Source organism: Rhopilema esculentum, chromosome 20, assembly GCF_057945365.1.
Source record: "Rhopilema esculentum isolate cy_ngs chromosome 20, ASM5794536v1, whole genome shotgun sequence".
In the NCBI taxonomy this organism is placed as follows: Eukaryota; Metazoa; Cnidaria; class Scyphozoa; order Rhizostomeae; family Rhizostomatidae; genus Rhopilema; species Rhopilema esculentum.
Genome location: NC_142834.1, coordinates 9,633,635 through 9,649,109, shown reverse-complemented (window position 1 = coordinate 9,649,109; position 15,475 = coordinate 9,633,635). Strand labels below are relative to the sequence as shown.

General features: G+C 35.7%; 2 protein-coding genes and 1 long non-coding RNA gene across 6 annotated transcripts in view; 1 reads left to right on the top strand and 2 right to left on the bottom strand.

Moving 5' to 3' along the window:
- Positions 1–7,722, bottom strand: part of LOC135687303 (ras GTPase-activating-like protein IQGAP1) — a 54,601-nt gene extending 46,879 nt beyond the window's left edge. Inside the window, exons 1-4 of one of the 3 annotated variants that reach the window (XR_010516182.2) lie at positions 5,930–6,149; positions 5,696–5,795; positions 4,992–5,148; positions 4,302–4,379 (exon numbers count right to left, since the gene is read on the bottom strand). Coding sequence is in view for 2 of the 3 variants with exons in the window: in XM_065203832.2 (XP_065059904.2) it covers positions 4,302–4,379; positions 4,992–5,148; positions 5,696–5,795; positions 5,930–5,960 (366 nt within the window). In the remaining variant the exon portion in view is untranslated. Of the gene's footprint in view, positions 1–4,301; positions 4,380–4,991; positions 5,149–5,695; positions 5,796–5,929; positions 6,150–7,546 lie in introns of those variants that run through there. The other 2 variants (XM_065203833.2, XM_065203832.2) reach the window with 2 other exon arrangements.
- A 189-nt stretch (positions 7,723–7,911) lies between these two features.
- On the top strand, positions 7,912–9,956 carry LOC148957858 (uncharacterized). The gene is made up of 2 exons (XR_016145013.1): positions 7,912–8,134; positions 8,501–9,956. It is a non-coding gene; the product is annotated as an uncharacterized LOC148957858 (long non-coding RNA).
- The window catches only part of LOC135687304 (phospholipid-transporting ATPase ID), a 38,652-nt gene continuing 32,348 nt past the window's right edge, over positions 9,172–15,475 (bottom strand). For both annotated transcript variants that reach the window (XM_065203834.2, XM_065203835.2), the window contains exons 36-39: positions 12,971–13,054; positions 12,180–12,425; positions 10,666–10,983; positions 9,172–10,382 (exon numbers count right to left, since the gene is read on the bottom strand). In XM_065203834.2, coding sequence (XP_065059906.2) covers positions 10,194–10,382; positions 10,666–10,983; positions 12,180–12,425; positions 12,971–13,054 — 837 coding nt within the window. In that variant the 3' untranslated portion in view covers positions 9,172–10,193. The remainder of the gene's footprint in view (positions 10,383–10,665; positions 10,984–12,179; positions 12,426–12,970; positions 13,055–15,475) is intronic.

Sequence of the window (15,475 nt, the reverse complement as noted above, 5' to 3'; positions counted from 1 at the left end):
TTGCAAGGTATTACAAAGCTTGGCCTAAATTTCATGTACCCGAAATTTAACTTTAAGCGGAGTTGACTGTAAATTCCCAACTGGAAAGAAGGATTATTTTACAAAGACCTTCTTGATGTCATTAACAGTCTTGGAACACTGAAAAATATTTAAAGGGATTTGTAAAGGAAATGAGAATAGTATAATTATCGGACGTAGCGAAACAGCCTCGAAAAAAAGCCTTCAAGATTCTTTTTATCTTGAAGAGATTCAATTTTTCCATTGCATCCAACTCTTAAAATTTAAAATCTTATTTTGTCAGAATACGAGAAATTGTAAATTTTATTATGTTAGACTAGGAAAATCCTTTCCCAGAGAACAGCGAATATATTACACAGTCTTAACCCAAACCTGCTAACTTCGAAAATCACACTGTTAGAGGTTCACCGCTACTGGTCATTAATCGAAGGTATTATTTGCCTATCTTATTTGAAAAGCACTGCGAAGAAAAAGATTACGTCAATATCCCCTTTGCAAAACCACCTGGCAGTGTGTTTTTCGATGAATATGTTTAAAAATACTGAAAATTTATTTCACAGAAAGGCAGCGTTTAATTGTATTGCCAATCATGGCTACGCTTACACAATGGATTTTAACACAGCTTTTTAAATTGGTTCTGTTTCTACCGGAAAAAGGAACAGAATAATTGCTTGATAAACCATTTATGTTGTTGCTGATAATATTTAAGCGATAATGGTGTTCATGTCGATGATTGATGACTATGTTGAAGTATAAAAACTAAATTTATAGAATAGGAAAGCATTATTTTAATTCAGCCCATGCTTGAAGTCAAATTCTTTAAATACGGGAAGAAATAGGTATGTGAGGAAATCAAAGGAAATGTATATATTTCTAAATAAAATAAACTTTTCTCATCGGTATTAGTATTGCGTAACCAATGCAAGATGAAGTGAAAACTGATAAATTTCCCTGGAGAACAATGCACGAACTCTTTGCAACTGCATAAATGTCGATTTGTGACATTCTAAAATATGTGACAGGCATCTAATTGTCCACTTCATCGTGTTATTCAGACTCTTAATCATGGGGTGGGGATGGGGGTCAAAAGTTTGTTGAAAAGCTGTGACATGATGAAAAAGGGGGTATCACGTTCCAACACACATGCACAAAGGGTGCTTATCAGATAAAAACAAGCACTTTTTCTCAAGAGGGCAAAAAAAGTCTGGGTTTCGGGTATCAAGTATACAATCAGACTAAAAATAAATAGTTGTATTAAATCAAGAAAACTAAAATTTACTTTTTTGACTTAATTTGGTAAAGTAGTACAGAACTTACTGTCTAAATTTCATCTAAAGCTGGCAACTTTTAAACAGAATGATTATAAACATATTGTAGTATTTGACATTGAACAAGATTATTTTAATTTGAAAAGTCACTAATCCAGACTGATACGCCTAATACTGCCAAACAGCAGGAATCAAATGGATAATTATAACCAAAGAAGCATTTGTATACTTAATAAGTTCACTATTGTTTCTTAGAAGGACATGTCTCTCTCTGAGCTAATCTCAGCCAAATGTCTCAGAGACGTGCAAGTATGCTAGTTGATGAAAATTGCTGCTTAAAAATAGGTTTTAAATTTTTAAACATGCTTGCAAGCAGCAATCTACATTAAGAAATGTTTCATCCAGACAACCAGAGCACTGCATGCTTTGATGTGTGAAACACAACTGTTTTAAGTTGCTACACGAAGGTTTACTCTAATCACCAGACAGCTTACTTAATGGCAGTATGCAAAGCATGGCTATTGCCCACCCAAAATGCAGAAATGGTAGTGCTTAAGGTGCACCTGAAAACTAGATCTATTAAATCATAAAAAGGAAGAGCTGGTATTTTTCAGGAAATGTTTGGGCAGCCTCTACCAATGTTGGGGCATTTGGGGCAACCTAGAATTTGCCATACACTGCAGACCTGAATTTATGATTGTATCAAGCAGGAAACTCAGATTTTCAGCTCAGAATTGACATTTTTAGTACAACAAAGCATGCAAGTCCATGTATATAATATCAGCAAGCCCTTGGAAGGATGGAGCAGCTTCTGCCATTGTCACAATTGCTAGCATCAGTGTATTTAAAGCATACAAGCAAACTTAGTTATAGCATAATGAAAGAAGACCTTTATTCTTTTCAATGTTAATTGAATACCATATGCATTAATCAACGGAAAGACTCTAAGATACAGAGCTTTGCAAAAAAATATAGCTGAAAACAAGACAAGCTTCAAACCCTTTTTTCTTTTATTGTTTGTAGCTTACATTTGAACAAATGCCTGCCTTAGCTCATCATACTATTTATAGAAATACTTCAACTACCAATAGGACCTTCATTACAATATTCAATAATATCAACACTTGATTGGGAATACCACTTGACATTCTGTGGTTTTACCAGCTTCTGAAACTGATGAACCAAACTTCAAAATTACATAGTTTTATAAGCCACAGAATTTCAAGTTTTACCACATGATTTTTTCTTGTAGGCATATTACAAACAAGTCAAACAAGCTATGAAACCCTGTTCTAGGAAGGTTTCGACCAGATCAGGAATAAAATGATAGACCATTTAAAGGATAGGTATTCAGATATAAGGCTCTCAAAATCTAGTTTGTTGGCTTGGATGACTTGTAACAACTGGTGCTTATCACCATATGTTAATATCATTTGGGAAAGTTTAATTTAAAATACACTTCTGCAATCTCCACTGTTTATATGAAACAAGCCATAGGCCAAGAGGAGCTTTCTGGGGAGTGGGGGGCTAAAGCCACAAACTGTAACATAGTTTGGGACCCATAGTTTGTGGCCCTGCAAAGGTCTTTTTCTCCAGCTTGCAGGCTTAGCCCTCAACCCCTTTTGGACATCAAGCCTGATATGTCAATGAAAACAGAATTAATCAGAGATTTAGTTTAGCTACAGTTTTATATAGAATTCAAAATAGCCATAACTAGGTTTAAACACCTTTGCTGTTCTACAAATTCAGTATTTGAATGGTGCTTATCAAATGTGAATACATTTCATGAAAGACCTACTGTTTACAAATCACTGACAACTCAATAAAACATAGATGACAAAATTTTGATAGAAAAGCCATTGTTCCTGAATTTGATTGTGCTATAATAAAGTGCAACTGAATAAAGGCTTGATGTCAGGTTAGGAAGTCATTTTAATGCTTTTTCCCAAAATTGGAATATCTCAGTTGATGCTCAAAAAGATTGTTTGCATAACAATATATTAAGCTTAAGGGATTATACTATGGAATACTCAATCAAAACCTGATTTATTCAATCTCCTTACAACTGTGCAAAAACCATGAGAAACTGTTTTCAGTATCACATTTATTACAGAAGGAAGGTTGAACTATTATATTTCACTGAGTTTTAATTATTTCACTGGGGGTAAAAAATTTTCAATGAGAAAATACCCTTGGTTGCTAAAAATCATGTACAAAAGGGAACAATTACTCCAGGGAAATGTCTATGACCACTAAATAACTGTTTGCATGGTATCTTAGTTGCATGTTTGACTAGCTGATAAGATCTGTTCTGTATTGTTAACATGAGAGCAAATATTTTTGGGATAATCATGTTTTTACTGTGTTCTTATTTTTTGGCACATCATGCTGCAGTTTTCTCATTGAGTATGCTTTTATAAAAAAGAGCAATTCTTTAAAGCCGTTGTCGACATATATTTATACTTATAACACTTTGGCAAAACGCCTTAACTGAATGCCAAAACTAGAATGAGGGATGGTACAATGGGATAGGCTAAGCCATATTTGGTTATTTGCCATCCCCAATAAACAGGTTCTAACAACAAACACACACTATGAGACCAAACAGCATGATGACAAAGAGCTGCCTGTTCTCAGTTGGATCAATGTCAAAATCAAGAGTTTCACTGACTCTCCATCCTTTAAACACTTAGACTTCAAGCTGGGAGGATGTATATGCTTTCCTTCACAAACTGTTAGAAACAGCAAATAAACCCAAGAAGTAAGTTTGGATCCCACTGACAGTATCATGTTACTTCCCAAAATCCAACCCTTCTGAGACAGAGAATGGAAATTTGATCTGATGAAAGTTTCTGCAAATTTGAAGCTCTGAATGTGATATTTACTTAGTTGAGACAATGCCAAATGTGTTTAGAAAAATTATTGATAATCTTATAACTAAAAATTAGTTGATCCAATGCCTATAGCAATATCTACTGACCTAAAACTAATATAATTAAAATAAAAGGACCTTACCTTTGGCAATCCAATTTTTTCCATTCCTCTTAGAAGATAGTTGATATTGTCAGTATGTTTGAAGTGCAATCCCTTCTCCTACAAATAAATCTTTTTTGAAGAATTTTGTGCAAAAAAATATGGATGGTCTTATGAAAAACACAAAACATAGATATATGTATAAAAAACAGTGAACTTTTCCAAAAATCATTTTTTGCAAAAAAGCAGCGCTGTAAATGGAATGAAAAAGATGGTCAAATGGATGCATCTTAAAAGTGATAAACCAGGGTGTGTTAAATTTTACATATTGATACAGATGTTGACTCATTGTTGATTTAATTCATTAAACAGATACATATTTTGGTAAAAGAACAATTTTTCCTTCTGTGAAATTTTGATTTTCATTTTTTAATGACAATGTTTTGAAAGCAATTTTGACTTTCTCTGTAACACAAATAGATAGCTATTGTAGTAATACAATTGATGCCAATGAAGTCAGTTAAATGTCGCTATTCCGCACAGGCAAAAGAAGACAGTAATTAATTAAGACAGACCCTTTAAGACAAATTGATGCTTTCAAACTGTTCGCACATAGTTTTTCGACCCCGCCTAACAAATAACGCAGACCAATAAGCTGCGAAAACACAATGGTGGAAAAATGTAACGGCTTTGAAAGAGTTCGTAAGTAAACAACCGATATTAAAGGCTTACTTCAAACCGCTTTAGGTCTTTGTCATAAATCTTTCGCAAGGGTACAACTTTGGGGGCAAAGAAATGAGCAAGCTTAGCAAGCGTGACGCCATTGGTAAAACTTTCCTCAAGCTCAGTGGTCGGGGGTAGTTCTTCTTTCAAACAGGCCTCCAACCATCTGCAATTAAAATTCATGGTGAAAACCAACCTATTATGATTTTTATAATGCAAAACTTAACCAGCCATAACAATGGCCTAGACCAGGATTAGTGTGAAAAAAATTCCAGGCCAGTTCTGATGCACAGAAAAGTGAGCGAAAAGTATACACTTAAAAACAAAGTATGTCCAGATCGTTGGAAAAGCGTGGAATTTAACTGGACAGGGCACGTACTTTATAAAAGCATAAATATCGCGAAGAAACCCCTACAATTCTCTTTATCAAATTGGACGAAACTGACCAGAATCATTTCCTCAAAGAGTCCTATTAAATAACTGTTATATTTATCGCTAAAGCGTTTTTTACTTTGGTTACTTTGAACCACAGCTCCAAAATTTGTAAAAAAAACATTATAATTCTGCCTCAGCTTTATCAAGAAAAAAATCAGATTTTTATTGTCACAATTCTGTGCAAATATATTGGTCATCATAGAGGGATACGCCCTCCATAAGAACGCATTCCGTTATTGGGTTACCTTCACTCTGGAGATGATGAAAATTCAACTTACAGTTTTGCTTCCTCTAAATGGCAAAGATATTCGTATGCAACTTGCTCTTTCCTTCGCTCGTCCATCTCCTCCCCTGAAAGTCGCTCCCATGTTTCAGTTTCTAAAGAAAAATAATAGATCAACTTGGTGTTCGCATTCAAACATTCTGTGCACGATGACTGAAAACAACATAAATCAATGACTAATTCAGTGTTAAGAAGGGTACAGGAATGGGCCTATATGGGATACACTTACCTCCAACATTATGTTTCGGGCCAGAACTCATCCTTCAGCCAGTGATTAATCAAATCCCAAATTTAATGGAAGTAAGCAATCTTGAGACAGTAGCGCTTCTGTTTAGTCAAATTTAGGTTCTTATATGATCATGTTCGCTGGGCTATTGCCCAACCTCTAGCTCTGCAACTTGCCGACCTGTAAATGGCGCCGCACAACAACCTCGGGTTTGGAACACGCCTGTGGTGACGTAATCCAGTTCTCATTCCAAAGACAGCCATTAAAACTTCCCAGTATTTTTATTGATCAATAAACTTTTAGAAATTTCTATTATAAATTATGAATGATCAAAAAGTTTTAAAGCTACCCCGACCCATTTTTCTTTCGCAATTCGCAATTTCGCAAAACCTAATTACATAGCCCTTTGGCCACGTGCATTACTACCAAGTTTATGACAGAAGGGGGCTGGGCGTTCTCGTCCAAAGTTTTTACATCGTTTTTCAAACCATTTTTTCTTAATATGAATATAGATTTGCTTTGAGATAACTGAGACATTGATAAAGGTTAACGGTTAATCCGTAAAGCCTTGATTTCAACTGAATTGTTTGTTTTTGTTCATTAAATTGTAAACATGATTGTAAACCTATTGTCATTGCTGACTGACGTGTCAAAGCACAGAAAAAAATCTTTTGGCTGGTCCATAAGCAAATGTTATTTTTGATTTAATGCCATAGCATCAAAACTGAGAGTCAGTTTTATTCCATTCATGCTAAAGGCCATTGCATTTTTCCAAGTTATCAAACCCATTACACCAAGCCTCGCACAAATTTGGGACCCAATTTACCATCTGCAACGAAAATCACAGGTGTTAAAAGCCTCTTTCGCTTCTCGTTGATTTAACAGTTTTTTTTAAAATTATAAAACATATACCGTGTACCATGTTTTCGTTAGAAAACTCCAAATTCCTGTCCTTCATTGAAGGATAAAGAGAAAAGAGCGAGTAATGAAAACAGAATAACGAGAGCTTTATTGATTTTAGCGTAACTTCTATGGTTGATATTCGAGATGTTGCAGGTGATATGTAAGCAAACTATATTGTTTGTTTTTAACTTAATATCGTCGCTTTAAAGGCTTTTAATTTCTTTGGTTCAATGCGACGGCAACATCTTGCAGCCTCTCTCCAAAGCCATTCTGTTTGCAAATGAATCAACATTTTTGACGGCATCCGAAGTGCATAAAAGAAACTCCCAACATCCGCTACTTTCAACTCACCAGTAGCATCCAAACATACTAAATGTCGGTTTTCGTTTTAAATATCTTCTGGGAAATTTAATTGAACGCAGCAATGCCAAGGTTGTGCTCCCTCTTAATTGCCCGATGGCAGTAAATCCTTGTGGTAAATGTTTTTAATATCATTAGCATCAATTTGCTGCATTAAACCTGATTAAACCCTAGTTGGCAAATAACATGAAAAACTTCAATATGTCCATTTGCTTGAAGTGATAGGAAAAGCCATAATTTTTGACATCGCTATTATGACCATTCAATTGCTGTTTAGTTGTTACAGCGTCCTATCAAAAGCTGCCCCACCCTTCACAATAAAAAACAGTCTATGCTTTAAACAGCTCATAAACTTACCGGATACTTTGTTCTTGTTCTCCGCCATGTTTAATTAAATTCAATCGTTACTTTGTCTTTCAGGATTCCTTTTAATATTTCTAAAAACTATGCTGACTGCATGATTCCAGTTGTTCTCTTTCCCTGATTGAAATCGATAAAATGATTTTCAAAAGTACTTTCTATCATCAGTAAAACACGAACGAAAGTCTGCTTACACTTTGCATCGAGAAGCATGGATCTTGTCTCAACCTATTTGAACAGCATAAACTGGTATTTCATTATGCAAACATGACAGACAAAGCTAAGAGAAACGTTTTTGTCATCCTGAACGGGGGAAAAGGCAAACAGCGGTGATACCGAATGAATTTACCTTATATAGCAAGACAAGAGAGAGTTAATTACATTTCAATGGCAATAGTAGTACCATCATTTTGTTTTCTTTTTTGAAGGGATGTCAAAATGACTCATTTAAAAGCAGCTATCGACGAAAATGTCAAAGAAATTGAAAGGAGAGATTCAACCCACAGACGAGGGCGTAAATGCAGGGGGAGTGGCTTGCGTATCGAAAGTAAGGAAACTTATGAAGTAAAGTTGTTTACGATGAAGGTAAGTGGAACGAATTTTGCTTTTAGTCGACATTTATTGGGTTTGGAATTGAAGGCTTTATTTGATCAGCGTAAACAATTCTGTGCCGTCAGAACACAATGCTGGAGATTTTATGTAGGAACTTAAACTTCTGCCAAGAACCCATTTAAAATCTCATTCCCCCTGTCATTTGGAAAACAGAAATACAGTGAAAACCTTGCGTATACATAACGCTAATCCATTCTATCAGAGTTGTTCATATTCATTCTACGTAGCTTTATATAGAGGATTTCGCTAGTATAACATATGCAATTTCTTTCGTTATATTTGTGTCTTTGCAGTGCACCTTCCCTAAGCGGGCTCTGAACTCTATCTCTGTATTTCCAGGCATTGTCACATGCGGTCAAGGTAAACTTCAAGTGTAAAAGTAACAATTTCTCTCTTCCATGCCCAACTGCTTTTATAGATATACGTAAAAAGTACTTCTGGTTTTATTCTGTATGTATTCTAACGCTAAACCGTTCAAATAACCTTTTATCGATGGTCGCAAAATAAAATAACAAGATTAATGTGTGTGTGTCACTCTCGAGTCTGACTGCAGTTTCGAAGAATAAAGAATGAGTCATTCACAGTATACTAATTTTGTTCTCATCCCTTCTGAACGAATCCTATTCACATCAGGCCAGTTTTGTGGGCAACCTTTGGCTACATTTTCTGGTCTGATTAAAGTAGAGTTTTTACTGGCAGCATGTCCCACAACCCATCCTCCTCCTTATCTCCTATTATAAAGTAGTGTCTACAACGATAGAAAACCTGATCATTGGGACTTTATCTTCAGAGAAACTGATGCATGAAGACGAAACATTGTGCGACCTTCAGTTGTTTCTGCAAATAATTCTTATCTCGGTTGTTGCCTTGGTGTCTATGACTCAGCAACCAACTCCGCAGGAATTTATTGTATCAGCCATATAAGGACATTTCGAGAACAATCGCAGAGTACAGTGGCCAACCCTTTTTTGAAATGTCTGAAGCTGCTGAACGACAAGAAATTAAGTTCATTTTGCCACAAAAAACTTTTCATTTAATTAAATCTTTTAGTGAAATGAAAATTATCTAGCATTGCTAAATATTTTGAAATAACCGAAACCTTGATTTGAAAATGCTTTTACACCAGTTTATCTCCAATAATCATATACTTAAAAATTAAGCAATATAAAAAAATAAACTCTTTTTAAATGAAGTAAACGAATTGGGAAATGTTTAATGTTTTTTTAGAGAAACAGACATACTAAACTGCGAGTGTTCAAATTAAAACCACGCTCCTTATCCGTCGGTAAAAATTTGAAAAAATGGAACTCTTGACATACTCAATGCCAGTAGCGAATAATAAGTACCATAAGTGCCATCATACACTAACTATGCTCTCTTATCATGGACAGAGGCAATCAAGCCTAGACCTTCAATACGATTTCGATTATAAAAAAACTGGAAAATGCTTCCTATTCAAAAGTTGTACATAATAAAGCAAAATGCGAATAATAATATCATTTAAAATTTCTTGCTTAAAATTTCTATGACCTGAGTTGCTCTAAGACATCCTTTTTCAGATAGATACCACACTGTAAAGGAACCTTCTAAACTGGTATGGATTACATACCGAAAGGGCTCAATATTCTCTCATATTGGTGTCTAGCTATTGCTTATAATGAACGACATTCGCAGATTTGTTTGCTTTGTTGACAATAAAAGCGTTATAAAATTCACTTTTCCATGGATATGTACAGGCTGGACACATCCGATGGACGCTATGCTTACTTTCTTGCTATTGAATCAGCTATATATACACTCCATTAAAACATCACGTGCAACTAAGAAAACTAAAAACTCCTCAGATCCTTGAAAGGGCCATACGCAGGCATACGCAGGTGATTATAAATCTGTATTCGACATTTTAAAAGGATGTATACGTCAATTTTTTAAACGTGCGTGGTGCTTTGTTTGTGCATAATCTTGAGTGGCCAGGGATGAAGTCATTATTGACAGGATTCCATTGCTGATGATACCAATGTACCGTATGTAATTACGCGACTGATGTCCTTGTTGCAGCACTGGCGGCATCGTAAGACTTGGAATGTCTAAACTTGAATGACGGCAACCATTTGCCCGACATGATGAGGTCGCCAAAACCGCTCTGGTGCGAGAAGGCGTAACCAGACCTCTTTGAGCTACGCCTTGACCGTAAGCTAGCTCTGCTTCGACGAAGTGAAACCTGGAGGTGTAATTTTCAAGATTGTAAGACATCAAGAGGTAGGAAATCTTATTCACATAAAGAAAACTTTTTCTTTTTAATTCAATTTTATATAAAGAAAATTGAGAAAATAAAGTATTAAATCCTTGCATTGATATGGTAAGAGCTAGCTACAAGTTGATTCAGTACAGGGCTTTGAGTAATTTTAGGGAATGGTCCAGGGAGCTGAAAACTACCTCTTACTTCCCTGATTCCTGGTTTGCAAATAAGAAAATATCAATGTACATCAATACATGATTATTACCAATGACTCGGCGGGAGTTCTTCTTTGCTTCCACTCTCCTTTTCGTATCCGCTCTGCTAACGTGGGTCTTATCTTCATTCTCAACCATCTATATCCAACTACTGGCAATATACACACGACTGCTGTTAATATAAGGGTTAGCCAGAATATTCCCGAGCCAAACACATTGACTGCCATACCGACATAGCCGACTCCTCCGATTGCGAGCGAGTAGAATTCAGGCGAATACAGCGTAAAACTGAACATAAAGTAAAATATAATGCTGCCCCATATCACAAAATGATTCATCCACGTCCAGTATTGAGTGTCCAAACTTATCTATGAGTGATAAAGCAGAATATGTCATAATCGACTCCGAAAATAGTATCCAAAAAGATTTTAAAAAATTACTTCCGCTATACCGTGACACAGAAAGGTGGTGGTGCACGTTAGATGTAACACACCCTCTTACATTTGAGAGTATACCTATTTTTAGCTCAAAATCTTTCCTTATTCCTCGCATTTTAAAAATTCAACAATCGATATTAAAAACAGTTTGCTCCAATATCTGGAACGATTCTAAGCCTCTTTTCTTTTAATTAAAAACACACAAAAATTTGCCCAAAAACCACAACCTGTTTACCACGACGTTTAGTGTGATAGGATCTTAATCCAGAGGTAAAACATGCAAAGCTGTTTTCGAGGTTAAAAGACCCAATTAACTGGAACGAGGATCAAGCATGCGCACAAGAGAACCTTTTACTAGCATCGAACTCTTGTTTTGGTAAATAGAGAGCCTTACATGGCATCAAGCTTTCCTCCAATTTTAGAGAAAAAGAAAATATAAATTGAATGTTGAAATTTACTTATGAAGTTTTTAATGAAATAGTTTTTTATACAAAATAAATGTGCTACATAAAAAATAACAGGATCCGGGAATTTGTATAGGGTTTGTTCTTCGTAAATTCTCCCCGAGGGTTAAAAGAGAAAGAAGTCTGACTGTAACAGGTTACTGGAATATCACCCTTTGGAAGGCAATAAGAAACAGGGAGAGAAAGGAAGAAAAGGGAAGAAAACGGAAAAAATGAAGAAAAATGAAGAAAAAAGGAAGAAAAAGTAGATAAAGGAAGAAAAAGAAAAATTTAGAGAGGTTTGATGAGAAAAGTAGGGAAAAAGCGGGATGGAGGAAGACTACAGTGCGGTATAGAAGGAGTGATGAAGATTTAGAACATCTGGAGTTCTTTATGTCAAAGCCTTTGTAAATGGGAGCACCCATACACCTCATAAAGCAGCTTAGCATTCTTTCGCAAGACAATAGCCTGGTTTTGTAAAACAGTACCCTGATTCACGAGATAGGATCAACTTAGAGAGCAAAAGTTGGAGTTTAGGTTTTCGTTTTGCGTGTGCGGTATCAAGATATTTAATGACAGTGGTACCTTGGTTTTATATTGTGTAGCTATTCAAGACCATTGGACGTTAAAATCTGTCGAGGCAGTTTCATTAGTACGTATAACTGTAAATTAATTAGTGCATACCTGCAGGTTAACAATTACAACTAAGCAGCATGCCACAGTAGTTGAAAAGAATTCTGTATCGCCCAAATCGATACCATCAGGAGCTGTAGCTCTGTGAAATACACCATATGGAATGAAATAGAGCAAAGCTGACGTCACTATCCCGTGAAGCAGCTTCAAAGTGAAAGACTTCTTGTTGAAGAGTATATTCTCTTGACCGGGAACATATAGCTTTGGGTTGTCAAGGCAGAGCTTTTCGTCAACATCCTGCAAAATGATGTTAGCAACATAATTTTATTGTTAAACTTTGCTAAATTAGGCAAGACATTATGGATTTGATGACTCGATTGTTTTTGTCTTTACTTCGATCAAGTATGGTGAATTTCTGAAAAACTGATTCTTTCAATTTGTCCATGCGGAAGACAAATGACCTAAGCTAAAAGTAAAGATCTCAAAGCGTTTCCAGATGTGCCAAGAATAGAATTAAGCATTGCTAAATATTTGGCGTAGTGACAATGTCCTCAAGTGTCCATATGCTCATTAATTACCACATATGATCATGAATCGTAGTGAAATGAAAATTATCTTTAGCTTCAGCCGATAGCATAGGCCGCTCTTTTTAGAATTCTAGAAAGTTCCATTGGAACTTGAACAACTTGAGCTCTCTCAAAATTCTGTGTGAGTACTCTATCCCCATATCAATCGAATCTGACTATCAGGAACACCCTTATACTCAACTCACACTACCTATTTAAATACAGCATATTTCAACAGTGATAATTCATGACATAAAATTGACATAAACAGTTTACCTTGTCGAAAAGTCCAAGAGCCAATACTGGACAAGATGTGAAACAAACATTGTAAAATGAGATAAACCAAGCATCGTAGAGAGTCTGAAAGGAGATTGAATTGAATAGATGATTGTCCGCTTAGATATGAGCTACTCAAGTCGGAGCGACAAGTCGGGTCGACACTATTTCACACTTGTTACGACAAATATAGATAATGCAACATTATATATTATACATAATGCGAAAAATCGGGTAACAATTACAGTTGCTAACTTACAGTATATGAAACATAACTCGTTTGAAAATGTTGATCTTTAAACTTCATGATAACATAAAATACTTACAATGTATTTGTAAAAAAAATTAAATTGTCAGTAGCAATATTTTACCAAACTTAATCAGATAAAGTTGCAAAGCTCTGGATCGATACCGACCGGTGTTCATAGCAAAGAAAACAGACACAACCTGCTCATGGTTCCTTTTTGTGGTTTATTCTTTGAACTCCTTGAGATAATTTTCTTAGAATTTTGATGATGCAATGCACCTGTATGCTTTAGCGGTTAAGCATTATAAGAAAGTCGGATCTAAGAGTCGGTGATACATGAGGCTAACCTAGCATGTATATTTGCTATATGCTAGTATCGATATAAAGCATAGGAGATGAGAGAAAAATGCCTATGTGTGTGAAAACACGAAAGATGAAATTTGCAAGAACTTTATCAACGTTTTTGCAGATCGGTGCTTTGTAACGTGATGCCATTTTACAGTCAACATTCCTTGTAATGACAGAACAATACCATTTGTAACACCATACATAAAAACTATATGTAAATGTAAATGTAAATACTGCTTTTCATGGCTTTCAATGCATCTTTTCTTAAGTTTGAATTCAAGGCTTTGTTATTTTTTAAGGGCTTGAAAGTACAAACTAAATTTAGAAATCAAGCACACAAAGCATATACAATTCATTTCCCTGATTTTACCAGAAGAATGGAAGCCAAAGTCTGCCTGTATTAAGTACACGATGTCCAATACAAGTTTGCCAACATGTTTAACAAATATAAATATGCTCGCATCAAAATAATCCTGAATCTTCCAGGAAAATATTCACTTTAGAAACTTGATACCAGCTTGGGTTCTTAAAGCTCCGCGACACTGAAATCCATGAAAGTATCCTCAAATGACACATGGGCACGGAAATGGGACTCAAGATGTTACCAAGTTACACAGAACAGTTTTCACGCAGAAAAATCTATTCTAACCTTCCCATGCGTAGTTGAATGGGGAGTTTAACCACCACTGTCGAAGCCTTATCAGGTTTTCAGATTCACGTTTGTAGTATCAAATGATATTTATTGCAATGAGACCTCTTTATCACATGACTTCTTTACCACATGACTATATGTCGGGAAAGTTCACGTTGGCGGTTTCCCTTTTCTCTGACAGTACATTCCTTCCTTTTATGAGAAAGATCCGTACCAAGTCCAAAAAACCTAGAGCCAAAGGTTATATGTCTTTTCTGCAGTTACAATGTGCCTTGGCATGGTCACTAGCCCCGAAGCGAAAACAAAGCGTCCGTCAGTTACATTCATTACAAGTCGCAAAAAAGTATGAATTGAAAAATACAGCGGTGTTAAAAGATTCAGATAAAATAAACGTCTTGGCCATGAAAGGTCTAGCAAGAATCCGGGTAGAGGCCCGTTGGCCGTAAGTTAAGTAAGAAATTCCTTTACAAATATTATCAATGGTAAAGGATACCGCCAGGGACGTAAATTGGAAGATATTTGGGGGGGGTGAAGACCTCAAAATTTCCGACTGACAAAGGTCAATTCTAATTTTGTATGAGGGCCTAAAGTTTAATAGTTTTTTACCAACAAAACCTTATAAATTGTCTCGTAAATAATTATTCAGCTGTATGATAAATTTGACAGATTTCGTAAATTTGGAAGATCAAGCATAAAGACTGTTAGTTTAATTAGTGCATCAAAACATACGTAGTCTAAAAATCAGGTATTTATTTTTATCCTTCTACGACTTGCCCATCGCTCCACTATCTTATCTAAATTTACGTTGTCCAAAATGTCTTTCTCGCAAGTAAGAATCATGAGGTCGTTTAGTCTTTTACAGGGGCGGCGCTAAGAAATTCAAAGTGGGGGGGGGGGGTTGGGGCTCGAGTTGATAGAATTATTAGACTAAAGAACCATCTTTTGAAAAACGCACTAAAACGTTTCACGATATTTTATGCCTATTATTTTATGGGGCACTCATTATGCTAGCGGTACGTTTGAAGGGCTGGAGGTTGGCGGAGGCCTTGAGGATATTCGAAAGAAGTGACTTCCCTGCGAGCGAAGCGAGGGGAAAATTTTCACGACCACACTTTTTAGATTAACTCAAAATACGTTTCAGAATATTTCTTGCAGGTATTTTCTTGCAATCGTTTAAAACATTTTGTTATTTTCAAGGCATGCTCGTATTACTTTGAGTAATTCCAGTCTTAAAATGGAATCCATTACTTTATGAGGC